Source organism: Plodia interpunctella, chromosome 11 (genome assembly GCF_027563975.2).
Source record: "Plodia interpunctella isolate USDA-ARS_2022_Savannah chromosome 11, ilPloInte3.2, whole genome shotgun sequence".
Classification (NCBI taxonomy): Eukaryota; Metazoa; Arthropoda; class Insecta; order Lepidoptera; family Pyralidae; genus Plodia; species Plodia interpunctella.
In genome coordinates, this window is record NC_071304.1 from 6732875 (window position 1) to 6752296 (window position 19422).

General features: G+C 33.8%; 2 protein-coding genes across 3 annotated transcripts; one reads left to right on the top strand and one right to left on the bottom strand.

The window, feature by feature from the left end:
- The first annotated feature begins 380 nt into the window (after positions 1 to 380).
- LOC128673469 (ankyrin repeat domain-containing protein 27-like) lies at positions 381 to 4330 on the top strand. Its single transcript, XM_053751326.1, has one exon. It carries the CDS (start codon positions 596 to 598, stop codon positions 3326 to 3328), a length of 2733 nt encoding a protein of 910 aa, XP_053607301.1. The 5' UTR covers positions 381 to 595; the 3' UTR covers positions 3329 to 4330.
- Positions 4290 to 18884, bottom strand: Ire1 (Inositol-requiring enzyme-1). Of its 2 annotated transcripts, none has more exons than XM_053751324.1 (14): positions 18626 to 18884; positions 18412 to 18529; positions 16346 to 16597; positions 15713 to 15907; positions 13659 to 13899; positions 12674 to 13232; positions 10245 to 10426; positions 9643 to 9792; positions 9347 to 9486; positions 8837 to 9027; positions 7790 to 7923; positions 7271 to 7418; positions 6709 to 6894; positions 4290 to 6105 (listed from the first exon to the last, which is right to left on the bottom strand). In XM_053751324.1, the coding sequence occupies exons 1-14, from the start codon at positions 18707 to 18709 to the stop codon at positions 5626 to 5628; spliced, it is 3060 nt and encodes a 1019-aa protein (XP_053607299.1). In that variant the 5' UTR covers positions 18710 to 18884; the 3' UTR covers positions 4290 to 5625. The 2 variants fall into 2 exon arrangements, with proteins under 2 accessions (XP_053607299.1, XP_053607300.1); XM_053751325.1 differs by having other exon boundaries at positions 18635 to 18883.
- Between the last annotated feature and the right edge of the window lie 538 nt (positions 18885 to 19422).

Consider the following 19422-nt stretch of genomic DNA (forward strand, 5'->3'; position numbering starts at 1 on the left):
TTATTTTCTGGATAATCCACTAAATCCTTCCTTTTTCCTTTAAACTCGCACCACGATTGAGTAGAAGGTATTTTTAGTCGTAAATCTGCAACAATATTGAAAATTGGCGCTTTTTGCCTCCATTTGAAATATTTGTGTACCTTAGTTGTACCAGTAGCGCCATCTGCGCTGAGCTTTGCGTATAAAGAACCCATAAATATAGAAGTGCCCCGCGCTCTGGAAGTACCTACTAATTCCATGATCAATGAGCAAGTTCTTTTGATGTATATCAATGTCACATAGTCAATATCAAATAGTCAATATATATAGATATTCAATACAAAAGACTTGGCTGTATGGGCTAGTACCCTTTGCCTCCTCAATAAAACGAGGGAATAAACCAAAAAAAAGATCAAATTGTCAAAGACAGAAATTACAAAACAAGACAAAGAAAAAATATCAAGAACAAGCTCGAAACGAATTTGGAACAAGTTTTATTGAATAATTAGTGCATTACATTAGCACTATTAGTAAGCAGCACATAATTTTGATATTGCAATAATAGCTGTTTAAATAACTTGTCTTCATTAAACAACATAATTATCATATCACAGAAATGGACGGGGGTTATGATGAGATAATATCGGAGAATCAGTTTTTTGTTGATTTGAAAAATGAATATTCAGATTTGTTTCAACATTGTATAGCGCAATGTTGGGTAATATGTGTGCCTCGAATTGGAAGTCTAACGACCCGTGTATTCACCGTGGAAGACTTTTGTGCTCACATATTAGTGCCCAGCGATGAACTACCGGAAACTCACTACAGCACCCTCACCGAAAAGCAAGTCACAGTCACCAACAAGGTGATAACTATGGAAGTAACTAAAGGTTTACCATTACAAAGTCACATATTATTTGAAGAGACATTTTACACTGAAGACTTCATTAAATATAAGGTGTGGTGTATAGAAGCTCCACTTGAACCAGCAACTCTCACAGGTAACAATTGCATCAGCTATGAGTATCTTACATCATTAAATGACTGTATTGATCTGCTCTGGACCCAAGCTGCTGGCCGTCAGGTGCTTGATCAAATTGAAAGTAGTGTCCATGTGTTTTTGAAAAAGCATTCTACTATGCCCATGGCCATAACAACATTAAAAGATGCTGTAAGTGAACTGTACACCCAGTGCCTTCAAATTACCTTGCAAAATAGAAGACTTCGAGAAAAATCAAAAGTTTGTAAACAAGTCCTTGAAAATATTAAAGTTGCTGTTGAGTGTTACATGCAGCAACTTCTTTTTAACTCTTTATTTAAGGCTATTTGTACATGTTGTGCATATGAAGACTCCCATCTCAACAAAAAAATAAGAAATATGGGTGATATCCAATTAAGGGACCTGGATATTAAAAAAGAATTGTACCATGCAGTACCAAAAGCAAAACAAATTCTCTCAAAAATCGATACATATAATACAGTTTTAGAAAAAGTACTGTGTTTGAAACAAGCTCTAAATGCAATTAATAAATTAGATGGTGCAAACAATATTGTCCTATTAACTGCAGATGATTTGCTACCAGTTTTTGTGTTCTTAGTGATCAAGTCTGGTTTACCAAACTGGTATAGCCAGCTTACTTATATGAAAGAGTTTCGATTCAGCAGTGTAGAGAAATGTGATGGGGATGAAAGTGCTTTCCTGATCACTACTCTGGAAGCTGTTATTGAGCACATACAGTCAGGAGCTCTTGCTGGCCCGCCAGATCCAGAAGCTTATTATTATGAAAGCAACCTGACAGTTGATAATGTAGATGGCAAACAACGAAAAAGTAGCTTGACAGAGTCAATTTCAACATCAGACACAAACAGTAAAGAAGAAACACTAGATTATATATTCGATCTAATCAAAGCTAATCATTGTGAGCAGGTTCAATCCATTTTACTTAAAAACCAGAAACATTTAGAAAGCATAGAACAGAATGAGAAGAATACTTTTAAAATGCCTGCAAATGATGATTACGATCAGGGGAGTGAGGATGAAATATATCACAAACTTTGTCATCCTCTATGCAGCTGTAAACAATGTTGCTTTAAAATTTCCAAGAATCTCTTGAAAATATCTCCTACAGTTACATCCAGAGATAGCCATGGGTTAACACCATTACATGTGGCCTGCATCCATGGTAAGGCCACCATTGTAGAAGCTCTTATTGAAATGGGTGCTGAAACAAATGCAACAGATCTTAATGAGTGTACACCATTGCACTATTCTGCATCTAGAGGACACCAAAATGCATTACTATTATTATTACATTCAGGAGCAAATATTAATCAAGTAAACATTGATAAGAATACTCCACTGCATTTATCTGTCAATAATGGTCACATGAATTGTGTTAAGGCCCTTATATACTTTGCTGAACATAGCAGAAAAAGAGTAAACATAAATTGCAAAAATGAAAGTGGTAACACTCCTCTGCATTTAGCTTCAAAATGGGGTTATGAAGGGATAGCTAGGCTGCTGATAGAAAATGGTGCGGAACCTTCCCTACAAAACAAGAGTCTCAAAACTGCTTTTGACTATGCTCATAATTTAAAAATATTGAATGTACTAAAATCTTGTACTCCCAATTTATATGAGTATATCCACATAACAAGTACAGATATAAAAATGCTGAAATGCAAGCCAAATAATGAAATGACAATGAAAGTAAATAAAATTAATTTAAAACATGATATAAATCCTTCTAAAGCAGTGGAAAAATTGAAATTGATTGAAAGGATATTAAAGGCTATTTCATATGGTGATATTAAGCTTGCATGCTTTTATATGGGAATCGATTATGAAGCTTATGTAAGTTGTGGTGAACAAGATGGCTCTCTTTGTCATCCTCTTTGTGAATGTCAGCAATGTAAAAAAAAATCTAATATTTGTACAGAATTTGATGTAAACTCTTCAGATTCCCATGGGTTCACACCATTGCATTTTGCTGCTCGCTATGGCTTAGTAGATTTATGCAATATACTTATATTGAACAAAGCTGATGTGAATTATGTTAATAAAAAGGGTCAAACTCCTTTGCATTTAGCTGCTTTAAATAATAAAACCTTAGTAATAAGAACACTATTAGATAATGGTGCCAAAATAAATGTCATAGATTTAACAGGGAATACACCACTGCACGACGCCAGTGAAATGGGAAACATTGGAGCTACAAAAATTTTAATTAATTACAATCCTGATATAACTCTGATGAATAGTTCTGAGAAATCGGCGTTAGCAATTGCTAAAGAAAAAGTGCATTTGACTATTATAGATTTGATAGAAAAATATGCAAGTAAATTGTAGATTGACATAATATGAATTAAGAACCCTGTGTCATTTTTGTTATAGTTCAGATATATATCCAAATAATGGTTGTAATTAAAACTTTACAAAAAAGATTTTTTGTAAAGTTTTAATTACAACCTTATAGTATATTATTTTCCAAAATAGAAGTTCCTATTTCTGTCTTATAGAACAAATTCATTCCAACAGTAATAACTTGGATTTATATTTAAATAGAGAAACATATTTTAGTAATTTACTGAAAGTAACATTCCATTTAGTATCAATAGTCATAAAATAAAACTGCCACAGTAAACACAACATTTCACTATATTACTACCGTTGTGTTTTATGAGATTAAAAGTAGTGCTATACTTAATACTTTGATAGTTGACTCAATATTTTATTTTTTTACAATTTCTATTCTAGTTTACTTCAGTTTTGACATACTTACCTATTTATTTTCCCTAATTAGATTGAAATATGTACATGGTAGGTACATATTTCAATCTACTTGTAGATTAATCTCCTAATAAGTAAAATTGAAAAGCATTGCATATACCTATTATTATGTATAATGTCTAAAATGTTTTGTTTGTGCCATAAGGAATGTAACCCACTGTGTCCTTTTTTATTTTACTATAAGACTGACGTTTTTATGTTGTTTATATCATAGAAAATAACTGTTTGAATCATGTACCTTACGTAGCAGATATTTTTATAATATTTTATAGAGAATAAACCTACATAATATTGTTAATACTTGTGACTGAATATTTTAAATTCTAATTTCAAATTATATAATCATGTAAGATGATAAGACACTAAAATTCTGACACCAAAAAGGAAAGAAACTTATCTTGCAACCTACTCAATAAAAATTATAGTATAAATATTTTAATGTAAAGAGGTATCTGTAGGGAACATTTGTCTTGTTTTCCAACGATTGAGCCCATGTGTCCTATTAACCAAAAATATAATAAATTCAACACAGTATATTTAAAAAACGTATCCCTTTACGAATTCATAGTTTTATTTTCAATAAATAATACATGACCAACATTTGAGCATACTTACATAAATCTGAATTATAAAACTTTTTAATGTTTTATGTTTCCTTTACCAATCAGTGCACTATAATTATATTATGTATATAAATTTAATTACAAATTCCAATTGCATACAATATACAAATCTGACATCATTTACAAGTTAGAAGCAATTATTAATTAATTTCATTAAAACATGAAAAGTGCACAAATAACACACATGTGACAAACATTTAGTTATACTACCTGTAAAATTTTTATCTTACGCAGTAAACATCTTCAAGGATGATCTTGTGTTATTTCTATCTTGCACGTCAATAATAACATACTTAGCACCATTCATACTGCATTAATATATTAAAATTTACTTAAAAATAGGAATGTTAAACACTTAAAACTACTTATTAATAATTTCGGATTTTTTCGTTTGGTTTGTGATTAGAATCTTTAGAATCACACCAAACACTCTATCAATTGAGTGCTACATTGTGCATACCGATTTCCGGAAAATGCTAAACTATTACTCTAGAAAACCACGCAATAAAATTGAAGTTATAAGAAAATAAAAGAAAAACGAGAGAGCTATTAATTTACATACCAATCAAAATGGTGGCATTAATGGTCCCATTTCAAATAAGTACATTAGTGTAGTCACTTCACATTGCAGAGATCTAAATTATATAAAACAATTCTTATACCAAGGTTGAATGTACTATGTATCAGTGATTCTTGCAAATTTCGACTTACATTTTTCTTCTTCGCCTTTTAGAAATTCATTAACTTAAAAATCTAATAATAATTTGAAAAATGAATAAAGATTAATCCGATTTTTGTTCGCTTTTAAAATAATGAATTCACTATACACTGGACCACGCGCTGATGATATAACAAAAAGGTGTAGTTAAAGGCTAGCTGACATATATGTAACCAGTATTGAGTCTTTAGAACTAACATATATTATGAAAACACTTAATAGGTGCACAGGTATTTTACTGTATCACTTCAGTATGCCCCATTATAAAAATTCTCATTATTATAAATATATAAGTCAGATTTTACATGTTAATATAGCATTTTTTTTCAGAATACTGGTTACCAATGGGTATTTTGCAACGTAAGCATTAATTCCGACGAATACAACAAAATAGTGGCCTTAGGCCTAATTGTGGCACGAGCACGATATGCTGACTGATCAAAAAGACCATAAAGAATATACAAAACATCACCAAAAACTATCACATTTTGTCCCATACTTACTAATTTTGTGCTCTATGTTTGGGGCGGTAAATTCCAAATTGGCATTTCTTCGCGCTTCTTCTCTTTCTTCTTATTATGATGCCGGTCTCTCAATCTGACGTCGTCTGTTCTCGTCTGATAGTTTCTCGCTTCGCTTCGCCAATCTTCGCGTTTGTATGGAGATCCTTCTTTTTTGTAATGTTTAGGAGACTCCTGGTTGTTCTCTTCGTAATATACTCTACTTTTGTTAAACAAATCGTTTTTCTCAGGTATATCTGTGGGTAATTCTTCAACATAGCCATTGTCAGCTAGTTCTATTACGTCATCTCTGTTGAATGTGAAGGAGTGGGGGTAGTAAGCTTGAAGGATATCTTCGTTGCGGTATTGTTGCATTTGGAGCCATACGTGTGGTAAGAGCAGTGGGAATCGTTGCAGCCAGTATGAGACGAAACCGTCCGGTAACTTGCCGAGTGTCTCTCTGACTTCGGCCTCTAACTCTCGATAGTGATGTTTCTAAAATGAGATTAAAAAATGTACATAACTGTCTTTGACATAATCTCTCATCTCATAAATGAGCTTGTATAAGCTTCATATAAAAATGTTTTTGACATTAGAGAAAATCATGATTTGAACTAGTTGGAGAATAGCCGTTATGTGTTTGGATCTGCTAAATAATGTTTATTTATATATAGTGAGGTTCACATTTATTTCGACCGGGTTATAATTTATATAATTCCCAAGAGAACAATGGATTTTTATACAAATTTTCAGGCCGGTTTTTGTTCGACTTCAATCACGTATTTTCACTTATAAGTTCAAACATTTAATGTGATTCTTTTAGAGCAGGAGTCGTAGCTGCGGTCTGGGGCTTTGCCCCAGTGTGAGAATTTTGGGATAAAAAGTACCCTATGTGTTATTCCAGATTATATTCTACCCGTGTACCAAATTAACAATCCGTCCAGTAAATTTTGCGTGAAAGAGTAATAGTACACATACATTCTCACGAACATTCGCATTTATAATATGTGTTCCTATTAAGCATCTATGAATGTACGCTATAATTAAGGTTATTTTATAGAAAAATAAATGTGTTTGGTGTGAAGAGTGTCTGCATACCTTGTTCCGTATGGCGCGCAGCAGATGCGCAATGCGGTCGCCGCGGTAGGAGCGGCGCGCGCGCAGGTCGGCGAGCACGACCCCGCACAGGCGCGCACGCCAGTCCGCGCGCAGCACGCGCGCCGCGCCGCGCTCCACCGCGTGCTGCGCGTTGTCGCCGCCGCTCTCCACGTGGTCGCTCACGTCCTGACACAGGCAACGGCACCTCTAGTTATCCTATATGAACCTCTATGGCGCGGTAATAGCGGCAAATTTGCATTTCGTTAATGAGCTATTCACTGTACGTTTGGCTATGTTCTTAACTATTGGAAGTATAGACCTAAACGGGTTCTACAGATTGTTAATTTCGCGCTTCATCATCTCTCCTTCCGTTCTGACGTTCTCGTGACGAGTGTGTGTGTGTGAGATATTTTATATTTTATTCATAAGTCCATCTATGCTATCCTTTCCATGCCAGTAGTATCGTCATAGATCAATTTATTCCCTTTTCCGCACTCCGCCAAATCAGATGAAATAATCATTTCTTTTTGACAGGTAAGTAAAGATATGTGCATTTATTTACCTGCAAGAAGTTGAGTATGCTCTGCTTGCCCCAGAACATGGGGTACTTGAGCACAGTCTCGCACGGCGGCCGCGCGTGCGGCCGATCTGATATCATCGCGCGGATCAGGATTTTAGTCAAAAGTATCTCCTCTACCGGGAGCACTTTGCTGGAAATTTTACGAATAACTTTAGGAGACATGTCGTAGAAAAATAAATAAATCCATATTTTAATATTATTTATTTTTATCTTAAAAATTAGGGCGATAAAAAGTCGTAGAATCTGGCTATAGTGCGTAGAAAATAAATGAGGGCTGTGGGCTGGCAACAATGGGAGCTTATAAACCAATCTTGACCATTCGATTTGATATTGCAATGGCTAAAAATGTGGTTCGTTAAAACTCCGTTTTCTATCATTTAAGATCAAGATAGACTGTAAATATTGGTTTATGGTTGTCCCATTGCTGGGCTAAGGCATCCTTCACAAAAGTATTTACACCTCTTTTTTTTAGATAATAAAATGATATTCTTATATACTTACTCAAGACGATCCAAGTTGTAATCCCCGGTGAGTATATTGGCTTGTCTTCGCAACACGTCGCCGAAGGGATGGTGGCCTTTCGATAGCACGTAGTAGAATACGCAACCCAAAGAGAATATATCTACTGATGTTGTCTGTGACAGAAAGATACTTATTTATATTTTTCAACGTACAATTATAGCAAAGAGAACAATGAGTAGTTAGTAAAAAACAAAAAATATTGAACTAGTTATCGAGTTTCACTAAATAATTTCCAGGAAATGGTTTTTTGATTTCATTAAAATATTACATAATAAAAATTCTTGACAACTGAATACAGGCCCTATGTAAATTGAGGCTATAATGTTGGCATTGTACTACTGATTATCTGAAAATATTTTCTTCGAAGAGTAGGCATCGAGCTACACCATCAAATAGAACATTACGACTGTTAATTTAAAAAGTGTAGATTAATCGTTGCTTAATGGGGTTTTTATCGGCGCCCGCCTATGAGTGCGATCACTGCGATCCAGCCATTGTGTCGCCCGGCCATAACTTTGTCGCGATCAATGATCAGTTTGTATCTGTTTACATTTACGGGATTTTAGCTAAAGTTTTGTCAACAATGTCAAATAATAGGGATGCGGCAACGCAATCGGTTGGAATTAGGGTACAAATACAAATATGTCTAAATAAACAAAAACAAAATATTTCATCCGGTGGTCTAAACTGAAAACATTCAAAAGTCAAATAGAGAATGTAATTTTCTACAAATATGTCTAAATAAACAAAAACAAAATATTTCATCCGGTGGTCTAAACTGAAAACATTCAAAAGTCAAATAGAAAATGTAATTTTCTTGTCAAATTTATTCAACAATAGTGATGCACACACCGGGTCATATTTTATTAAAACATACAAGTTTGGTCATTCCTTGCATGTCAGGTCGGGTAAAACCCGACCTGACATGCAAGGAATTTGTAATTTATTAAGTAGGCAAACAAGCAAATGACAACTGCTGATGGAAAGCGGTCACCGCAGCCTGTGCCACCATTTCTTTATACTCACCGTTCTCTCTCCATTGATCATCTCAGGTGCGATCCACCCGTCGGTACCGGTGACCCCTGACCTTCGAGAGAAGCTGACGCGGCCGATGTTCAGCTTCTTCGACAGACCGAAGTCTGATATCATGGCGCGCACCTCGCCGGTGCTAGTCGGCATCGATAGAAGAACGTTGTGAGGCTTTATGTCTCTGTGTACTGGAAACAAACATGATTTAATTGAATAAAAATATTTCGTTGTCAATTATTATTGTCCTCGACACGCAGAAAAATAATTGTTTTAAAATTAAAGAAAAGTGAACTATGGATAGTTTAGTGCAGTTAGCAATGATTCACTCGGAATTGTCGAAGCATTTTCCCATACTATATAAAAAAAAGTATAAAAGAATATGTATAGATTTTAACAGATAGACGAAAAATGTACTATGTATATCTTTTCTTTTTTGAGAGTCCTAGAGCTATATCCCAATATAAAAAAAAAAGTTTATATAAAAATGACGGAAAAGATAAAAGTTACCTATGTCCATAGAGTGCAAATGTGAAAGCCCCAAAGTGGCCTGCCTCAGCACTTCAACGCCATCTATCCTGCATTCAAAATTCAGCTTCTTCTCCACATAGTCCTGCAGTGTGGCCGAGCATAGCTCTAAAGCTATGTACCTAAAATTTTATTTAAACATGAAATCGAAACACGTGGTAGGTCACAAATTTAAAATAGATAAATAATATAAAACAGAGAAGAGTCCACATGTGTACATAGTATGAATAAAATAAATAAAACGTTTTAAAATATAGAACAAAACAAATTAATGTTACCGAAATTGCCTGTCCCGCTCGGTGCAATAGTACCGCACGACATGCGCATGCGCGTCCGATTCGCGCAAGAGCGCCACTTCGCGATCGGCGAACGTGAAACACTCAGGCAACAGTCGCTTCACGGCCACGGAGCGCTTGTCGAATGTCCCTCTGCAGATTTCAAAATTAAATAAAATTAGTGTGATGTTGTCAATATCTCGATATTGACAACATCACACTAATTTCATTGAAGAATTTATGGATTTTTTGTGTGATTGGTTAAATTAATCAATCACATAAACAATCTGGGACAAATCAATTATGATTTTTTCGACTTGGTGATAATAACTGGAGTCTTAAATCTACTGTACTGAAATAAATAAATCTATTTATGTCTTGTATATGTATTTATGTATTGAATATGTAATTTCACGACTGGAAGACGGAAAGAGAAACCAAATGGGATAGAAGATTTCAATATAACTTCCAGGCCAATCCGGCTAATCTCATAGAAAGTGATAGATGTCAGCGATATCTCATTTCTTCACATCTTGTATGAGCGAAACAGAAGATATGACAAGTATAGCTATCTCTGTTAACGGGTTTTAAAAACAAAAACTCACTTGTAAACAAAAGTCCCCTCACATCCCTTGCCCAGCACTTGGTCGGTATGGAAGCTGATTCTCCCAATTTTGACTTCTCCGTCTCCTATCTCCTCCAGCTGCCCAGTGACCTCCCCGTTGGAGGCTGTGGATGTGGTGGACCCACGGGACCCGCCCTGGGACAGTTGTTGGAACTCCCGAGCCTGAAGTACAATAGTCAATAATTTATCTCACAATTTTTCCTGAATGTTGACTGGTAGAGAATGATTTTGGCAATAAGTCGGCTTAGTGCCATCTTGGTAAATAATGTTTAAATAAATAGACATTATCGATCAAAACAAAATGTAATCTATGATGTAAATAAAATCATTGGCTCTATGTGTTTGCCATTTTACTATATCTCAAAAACAATAATTTATGTAGAACTTGTATGAGTGACGTCGGAGTGACGTCACAATTTCAGAGTCAAAACGCCTAATAAAATTTAATGAGTACTTAAAAATAGTAACATGTAATTGTTAAGTTTATCAATTAAAATGACGTCAGATTTTCGTGTTTTGTTATTTAAATAATTTTGCACATATCATTGTTTATTTTGTGAAATGCCTTGTTACTTTTAAAGTTTCCAATACGTCGATAAAGGGAAACAAAAATGAACTAGGATTGACATGTCTGACCAAGATAGTGGATCTGAGTGATAGGAGGAGAAACAACAATATTGTCACTTCCATTTGATGTCTACCTATCAAGTCTAAGAAATTCGTTGGTAATAGCAGCTTTCAGCGGCTACCACAATTACTTACAAATAAATAAATAAATCAAATATTTGTCCGGATGAGTGTTTATTACTTCTTCACGCAATTAGCTACGCTAGGTACCGGAATTTGATGAAACGAGGTAGTTTCATCAAAATCCGAAAACCTGAAATTGCTATTTGAAATACCTCTTACTTTTGAGAACAAATTGAAATAATAAGAATTATATTTAAATAAATTAATCGTAAATTTCTATTCAAACATAATAGATTTAATATCAAATCTAGGTTACTAATAAATAATTAGTGAAAACGAATTAAAAATTTTCTACTTGCGTAAGTTAATTCTGATTATACGAACGAGTAATTATAGTTTTACGGTGTAGGTATTCGATCGATAACAATTTACTACTTTCCAGAGGTCGTCAGAATTGCATTCTGGTGACTGAATGTGTGCGACAACGTGATTCAAACAACCGAAACATTCCACGCAAATTGTATGGTTTATGTCTAGACAATAAAATTGACTAAACGTGCTTTGCTAGTTTCTGAGTCATTATGTCTGTTAAAGCAATTTTTGTTTCAATATATAGTTTTAATGAATATTTCTATGCTATGATATAACCACACAATGGAAACAATTTATTTAAAATAACTATAAATATTTCTACAATAGGTATGGTACGATTTATATTTTCCTAACGTAACTATACTAATTTATAACGTGCCTAATCATAATCATAGTCTGTACAAGTAATAAAGTCATAAAACTGAAGGTTTTTGTTGTTTCAAATAAAACTAGCAGCCAGATGGGAATAATTGTTTTTGTAGGGCAAAATCTAGTTAAAGATAAATTAATTAGGACTGACAAAAAAAACGGCCTAATCGGGAAATACGACTTCGAAAAAATTAAAACAATTCAAGTTATAAAATTAGTACATTCACACATTTTATACAAATAAAATAATAATTTTCAATAAGCCATTTTGCGGCCATTTTGCGAAACCTACAATTGCGCAAACAATCGAAGGGGAATTAGCGAGAAAGTCAAAAGCGTATCTAAGTATTTCAATTAAAAACAATGCTTAAAAAGTACTTTCGATTTCATTCAAGCGTTAATTCTGACATCCAAATGTTGGAGAGAAACTGAAATTCAATCAACTGAGAATGCCTCTGACAACACATTTTGATAATTCATATCTGTGAAATATTTGTATTGCTATAGTCAAAATTATATGTCCATCGTTTTTCTTCTCCCTCTCTTTCTCTGTCCTGATGATCTTGAACAAATTATAGATTATCACGTTGTTTATAATGTGAAAATAGAAACCCGCACAATCAGGAACGAGTTTAGAAACTGCATACAGCTATCAACAACATGTGGGCCTAAAAATCGCATGATAACATTCAGAATTAATCAAAAGTTTGATAACTGCTGGTCTACTGTTGTAAATAACATCAACCCAAATCATATTTCCCAAACACACCAAATCAATTAGGCAATACATTTCTAATTTAAAGTAAATGATAAGGCATATTTTTCCATGTCGGACACTAAACAATGACCATATGTCTATCATTAATGGATATACAATCTGTAACATGGATCTCGTTACAAATGGGATGTTCCGTTTCATCAATGACAAATACATTAATTCTGAAAAAACCCATTCGATAAATAATTACGTTTATTTACCTGATAACGAAGATACCAGAACATGGTGATGACCAATCCGACCAAAATTATCAGCGCTACTTTCAATACTTTGTTTTCTTGTTGATGAAGCCAGATGTAAGCCTGTTTGTACCACAAGTCGGGCCGAAATCTGAACCCTTCGTATATCTCATCTGTCTGTACAGACACACTCACAGACGACTTGAGATTTGTCTCATTATCAACATCACTCTCTGTATCAGAATGTACTTCTATCAATTTTATAGAGACACTTTTCGGCTGTTGTGTGTTCATATTCATATTCGGTAACTGAGGCATCCAAGATGTCGTAAGCTCTGGCACTTTGTAATGTCCTAGTAATAAATATGGCGCAGATACATGAAGATTTAAGTTATTGAGTTTATAATGGATGTTGGCGAAGGGTTCGTATTTCGAATCGGTGCTGGCGATCTTATCCGAGGTCGGGCCTTCAAGTAGCAAGGGTTGTGAGAACCCTGTCGATATTGTATTAGTGTTTTTGTCGACAAGTGAAGACAGGGCATATAGGCCGTCGTTATGCTCGCCAACATACAAGGTCGGGCTGCAAATACAATAATAATTATACAATCTGAGGGCGCGACGTGGTGCTGATAACATGATAAAATTATATATCAATCTCGAGTATCCGAGAATTAAACGGATTTTGATATTCCGAATCGCTGTTTATCTGTTATTTACTATAACAATAAATAGGCTATCAGAAGTGATGGAAAATACACCAAATTTTATTTACCTAATAACTGATTGAGAGATAAAAGTAAACCAACAAATCAGGCGCAAATAATTTATAAAAGAAACTGTTAAAAAATTTTACGACCAAGTACCGTTTTTTTATTATATTAAAAAATAACACCATATATATTATCACCACCTAAGCCTTTGCATAAAATATTATGAGCATTCTATTAAGAAAACTTAGTTAAATAATTTAATAAGTACTTAATGTTTAAAATCATAAACTACTTACTACAACTCGATGTTAGAATTTTTAATCCCCTGTCCATTGCTCAAAGTTGTCGCATCCTCCATGATATGGTCAAGAGTGTCATCCCCTATAGAGTTGAAAGGGACAGAGATAAGGCCCTCTCTGTCTAGCAAGTAGGCGGCTACTACTGGAGTTTCGAAGTTGTGTGACCACACTAAGTCGCCAGTTTTTCTATCAAAGGACATCACTCGACCGCTCGATGTTGAAGTGAAATGTATGATACCTAAACATAGGTACTTGGTTAATTAATAAATTGAATATACTACAAAGTTTCTAAATAGGAGAATGTAAGAAAAAAGTTCATAAACTCTGGATGGAACGCAAAAGAAAAATGACCAGCCAATGGAATTTAAAAAAAATCTAATATATCTTAAAATATCCTCATTCATACCTCACTTAGATATATTATTCCAATACAATAAAATTAAGAATGCACACAAGTAGGTGAATTATTCTACCGGCCTCATTTAGTTTACGATTTTTGAAACACGGTCTTTTGCGTTCATATATATGTATAGTTACTGAGATGCTAGAATCAAAATATTTTTAAATACAAAAAGATCAATGAACTACGCCAAATTTAAAATCATTGACACGAGAGTGCATGAGTCATCTAACTATTATCACAATATCTCAAATTTTCCGTCACTATTGAAAACCATCTCATAGAAGACAGACGACCATAACGGCCTCACCTACGCATTAATTAAATATTACATTATTCGATATAGGTTTTTGTTTGAGCATAAACTGGTTAAACGATTATGCTCGGCGTAAAACTACCTATCTAGTTTCTTATACGTATACTTATGTAATTATTCTTTATTATAATGTGCTACTAGACAAAACTTGAATCACAAGTTTCTCAATGTAACAATAATCTTTCATTCAATTTCAATGTCGGATCCGTGAAATTTTATTTAAGCGTGACTACCTACTATTTCATCTGCAGCAATACATATTGAAATACTACATAATAAGTAAGTACTATTCATGTTGAACATCTACATAATTATAAAACAACAAGATTTGCGTCTGTCTGTTCGTGATAGGTTAAAGAACTATTGAACGGCTTTTCATACGGTTCTTACCAATAGATAGATGAAGATTAATAGAAATATGGTATCTATAATATAATAATGGAAAAGTTTACTTTAATTAATATTTATATTTAATACAAGTTTACCTTACAGGTGTAAACAGCCAAAATATAACAGTATCACAAAAATCACAGCTTATAGTAACAGATAATATTTTGGTATAAAGATAATATTGACCTAGTGACATACCAAAAGTATGGTTGTTAAATTCCATTTTTAGTGAAAAATAAACCGCATTAGTTTAGCTATGTCACTAACTGTTGTCGAATTTTGCTCAGAAAAAATACAAGACGTTTGAATGTGTGTACTACATGTACATAGGTATTTTGATAGTAAACACGTGATACACGTATCTCTCTTCTGAACATTTATACGAGTTCTTCCTTTTCTTAAAAGGTGCATAATGTTAAGGGGATTATAGCAAGAGACAAATATGAGCGCTTAATAAAAAGGACATTACAGCTCTAATGTTTTCTCCGAAGTTTTACTGTTGACTCAAGTTAACAGCGACAGTAAAACTTCGAAGAACGTGACATTAAAGCTGTAATGTCACGATCAAGTGTTTCAAAAACATTTAGTGACTACTCTTGCTGGCGATGGTGGTCCCGTAAATCTGCTTATTTAACTGACGTAATGGAAGAATTAACGTAATTAATTATGTCAGTAATTCTAAAACAAAGCTACTTAATAAACAATGAGGTGACTAGCGGTATGGCCGAGGTAAATGACTAGTTATTTTGATCTACATCAAAATGACCCTGCCTCATGAGGTAGACTACGAACAAGATGGCGGGACGAAGTTAGACCAATTTCAGCACGATTGGCAAGAAACGGTAGACAGAAACCTGTGGAAGACAATGGAGAAATTGGAGGCCTTTGCCCAACAGTGGGACTTTACTATATACTAAGCTACATATAAAATAAAATCTTGCTTACCGTAATCGTTCAACATTTCTTTGCCCATCGCGTGCGAGGTGTAGTCGAAAAATGTGACATTCCACTTGTGATTGGAGTTCTTTGAATCGTGCATCAGAATGTTATACTCGGTTCGCGCGACGTAAACACCCCTGTTGTTGTCGGAATCGCACGTATTTTCATCGTTGCTCTTAAAGATCTTTGATTTGTCGAAACCTGCGAAATAACAAATGAGTTAAGTTTCGCAATTTACGCGTTACCAGATGAAGGGAAATATGTACATATACTTAGGATACCATGACATTACGGAAACCTACCAATTCACACTAATTTATTCTAGAGAAATAGTACTTATAAGCTTTTGTAATGTTAATGAAGAAATTCTGACGTGAAGACTTGTGTTATGGGACTAACTCAACGATACTATATTTTATAACAAATACATATATAGATAAACATCCAAGACCCGGGTCAATCAGAAAAAGATCATTATCCATCATGACCCGACCGGGGATCGAACCGAAAGAACTTTACCACTGCGCCACCGAGGTCCACATTTGAATTTGTCCACACACATGTATATTCTCTGTTTATCTGCTTCACTGAAGCATATTGGTAAATGACAAAAATCTATATCTGGGACTAATCACATACCTGACACATGCTCCCTAGACCCTGTCAAAGGATCTAGTCTGAACCAAGTGTCGCTTTTCTTTCCAGTATACAAAATCCCCTCAGTGGACCGACAGGGTGCATTGGCTACCAACTCAGGTATTGTGAAGGGTAGTTTTTTTAGCATCTGCTGATCACCTCGCGGGCCGTACATGTAGAGGAAACCGTGCCTTGGATCCGGTAGAAATTGAGGCATCAAGTTTGCATGCTGGTTAGGGACTTTTACAACTGGTTCTAAAAAAGAATAATAAATGTTGGCGGATTTACACAACATTAGTTAGACACCAAATAACATTACGATAGCAAAACGGGATATTGGAATGGTTTTGATTTTACATGAAAGGCCGCATCTGCGCGCTTTTTTTGTGTGGAAATGTGTAATGCACGTGGCTACGCGTCCAGCCACAATACAAAAAGCGCGCTGTCGATGTGCAACTAGCTCAAAAATATGTCATTATTATATTGTCATATATTATGTATTAAAAAATCGTCAGAAATTTTATTCCAACAAACTATGGAGATGTAGAAAAGGTGTTTCTTTCGCAATTCAAAACAATGATTAGAATATGCCGTATCCATTTGCACAAGATGTTAGTTTGAAAATAAGCATAACAAATAATATGCTAAATAGGCAGTTTATGATGTTCAAATTTTCAAAAATGTTGAGGCAATTGACCTCTCACAGCTGAAGTCAACATACTATGTTGACAAGGTATAATCATTGATACAATCATACAACTAAGAACATAAAAAATACCCATGTTCTTCATATATATATGAGAAACTAGCTGCGCCCCGGGGCTTTGCTCCCGTAGGAATTTTGGGATAAAAAGTACCAGTAATATAAACCGGAAGAACATATACCTAGATGTTATTCCAGGTTATATTCTACCTGTGTACCAAATTTCATAACAATCTGTCCAGATTTTGCATGAAAGAGTAACAAACATACACATAAAAATCCTCACAATTTTTAGCATTTAAATATTAGTAGGATGTAATCTTATTGTAATTATATAAATAGTTATATGCATATTACATTTTCTTTGGTTCTGTAACAAAAATAATAATATGAAAAGTTACTTCTTGATTATACATATTTTCAGCAAAACAGACCCAGATGAAGATAGGTACTATACAATTATAGTCTAGATTATTCCCAACAACAGGAGATAAAAAATACAGATAAACAACAATTCAGACAGATAAAGCTACATTGTTAAATTACAAATGGCAACAGTGACATGACATGTAATTTCACTATGCATAATAGATAAGTGAGACCAACTTAGTGATATGGACTTCTCAATATTCTAATTATAATAGAGATTCTTTTTGATTAAAAAAATTATAGAATATTGAATCTGTACATCCATATATAGGTTAAGTATAAAACTTTTGTCTAAAAAAAAATATGGAAATGAGTAGCTTTTTCATTAATTACACAAAGGTAACTCTTTTTTTCTTCCAGTGATATGTACCCCAAATGTTCCCAATTTGAATAAATGATTTTATTATTTATTGATAGTTGGTGAAAAACTAATTTAAAAATTAAAAAAATAGAAATGATGAATTAGAAATTGCATGTTTAAAGTTTTTTTTTCTTTTCCCTCAAGGGCTTTTTAATGAGTTTGATGTTTGTATAGATTGAACCTGGATAACCTTGAATAAACTTTTTCCATCATCCTTTCAATTTATTATACTTCCAAAAAACCTTGACATCAACATTACAACATGATAAATCAAATTGCAACAGAATAGTCACAAATCAATCATACATATAATGTTTGCAAACAAGTTTTATATCATAACTAATTTAGTCTTATATTTTGTTCCTTATTTCTCATAAGTACTTTAACTTACACTTAAATAAACAAAAAAGATATTTAGGTATTCATTACATCCTTCTTTTGTTTATTATAATAACAAAGGCATAATAATTTGCAGTACATTAGTAGTCAGTATTCTTATAATTGATATGCAATAGTGGTCGTGGGTAATTGTAAATGTATTAAATAATAATCAATATTAAGTAAAATTGAATATACCATCTTTCAATTTCCATATAATATTTCCAGCCAAGGGCTCTACCGCGACCATACCGCCTCCAAGTGTGGCGAACAACAACGGCCGATCATCCAAAGCTCTAGACAACTCTGTACTTTCCTGCAATTATTACAGCCATATCATACACCAAACTTTGAAACACCGGTGAAAATGCTAGAACAATTTCGTCAATTGAATGCTAGGTGCAACTCTCACATCGCCTACCTCTCCGCCTTTTCCCAGCAGCGACACAAAGCCGCATGAACCCAAAATAAACAGTGTTATTAGTAACACCCTCATATTGCACTTTTCACTTGTTGTTTAGATAAAACTTAAATAAATAACCGACGTTATAACCATTATTCATAGCTTATTATTTAATGTAATGTTAAAAACACTGTCGAAATAGTACTTTCAAGCGCAAAATCATTTGGAAATGATGTTTTATCTTCTTTCTCGCTCGTCACGAAAGACAAACAAATGACATTTCACGTATTGGTGTCAGTCAAATAAATATGACATTGACAAAATTTTTTTTTTTTTTCATAGGGCATATTACGCAAAGCTCAGCACAGATGGCGCTACTGGTACAACTAGCGTTAACAAACATTGCCAATGGAGGCAAAGCGCTAATTTTCAATATTTTTGAAAATTTACAACTAAAATACCTTCTTCACAATCGTGGTGTGAGTTTAAAAAAAAAGATCTAGTGAAATAATTATTGAATAGGCTTCAAAACACAAAGTATTAAATACAAGACGAATTTGCTAAATGATTCAAGTCCATTGTAAAACACTATACCTTTATTATAATTATTGAACACTATTGATTATACATTGCACTATTTGTGGGATTGGGATATGTACCTGTATTATTTTCTACCACCACTTCTTCAACATATCAATTAACCACTTTCACCCAAAAACTATTCAAATTCAAAATATAAACACAAAAACCGTCTATTATAGGGTTCATTTCATATACGACGATACATATTTGATTTTAGCTTCACG

Excerpts from the sequence above, each read along its gene's own strand:
- Ire1 (XM_053751324.1), bottom strand. The coding sequence starts at position 18,709 with ATGAGGGTGTTACTAATAACACTGTTTATTTTGGGTTCATGCGGCTTT. Across the intron at positions 9,487-9,642 it reads GAGCGGGACAGGCAATTTCG|GTACATAGCTTTAGAGCTAT; the intron begins GTAACATTAATT and ends ATAAAATTTTAG. Across the intron at positions 7,419-7,789 it reads TACAACTTGGATCGTCTTGA|CAAAGTGCTCCCGGTAGAGG; the intron begins GTAAGTATATAA and ends TAAAATTTCCAG.
- LOC128673469 (XM_053751326.1), top strand. The coding sequence starts at position 596 with ATGGACGGGGGTTATGATGAGATAATATCGGAGAATCAGTTTTTTGTT.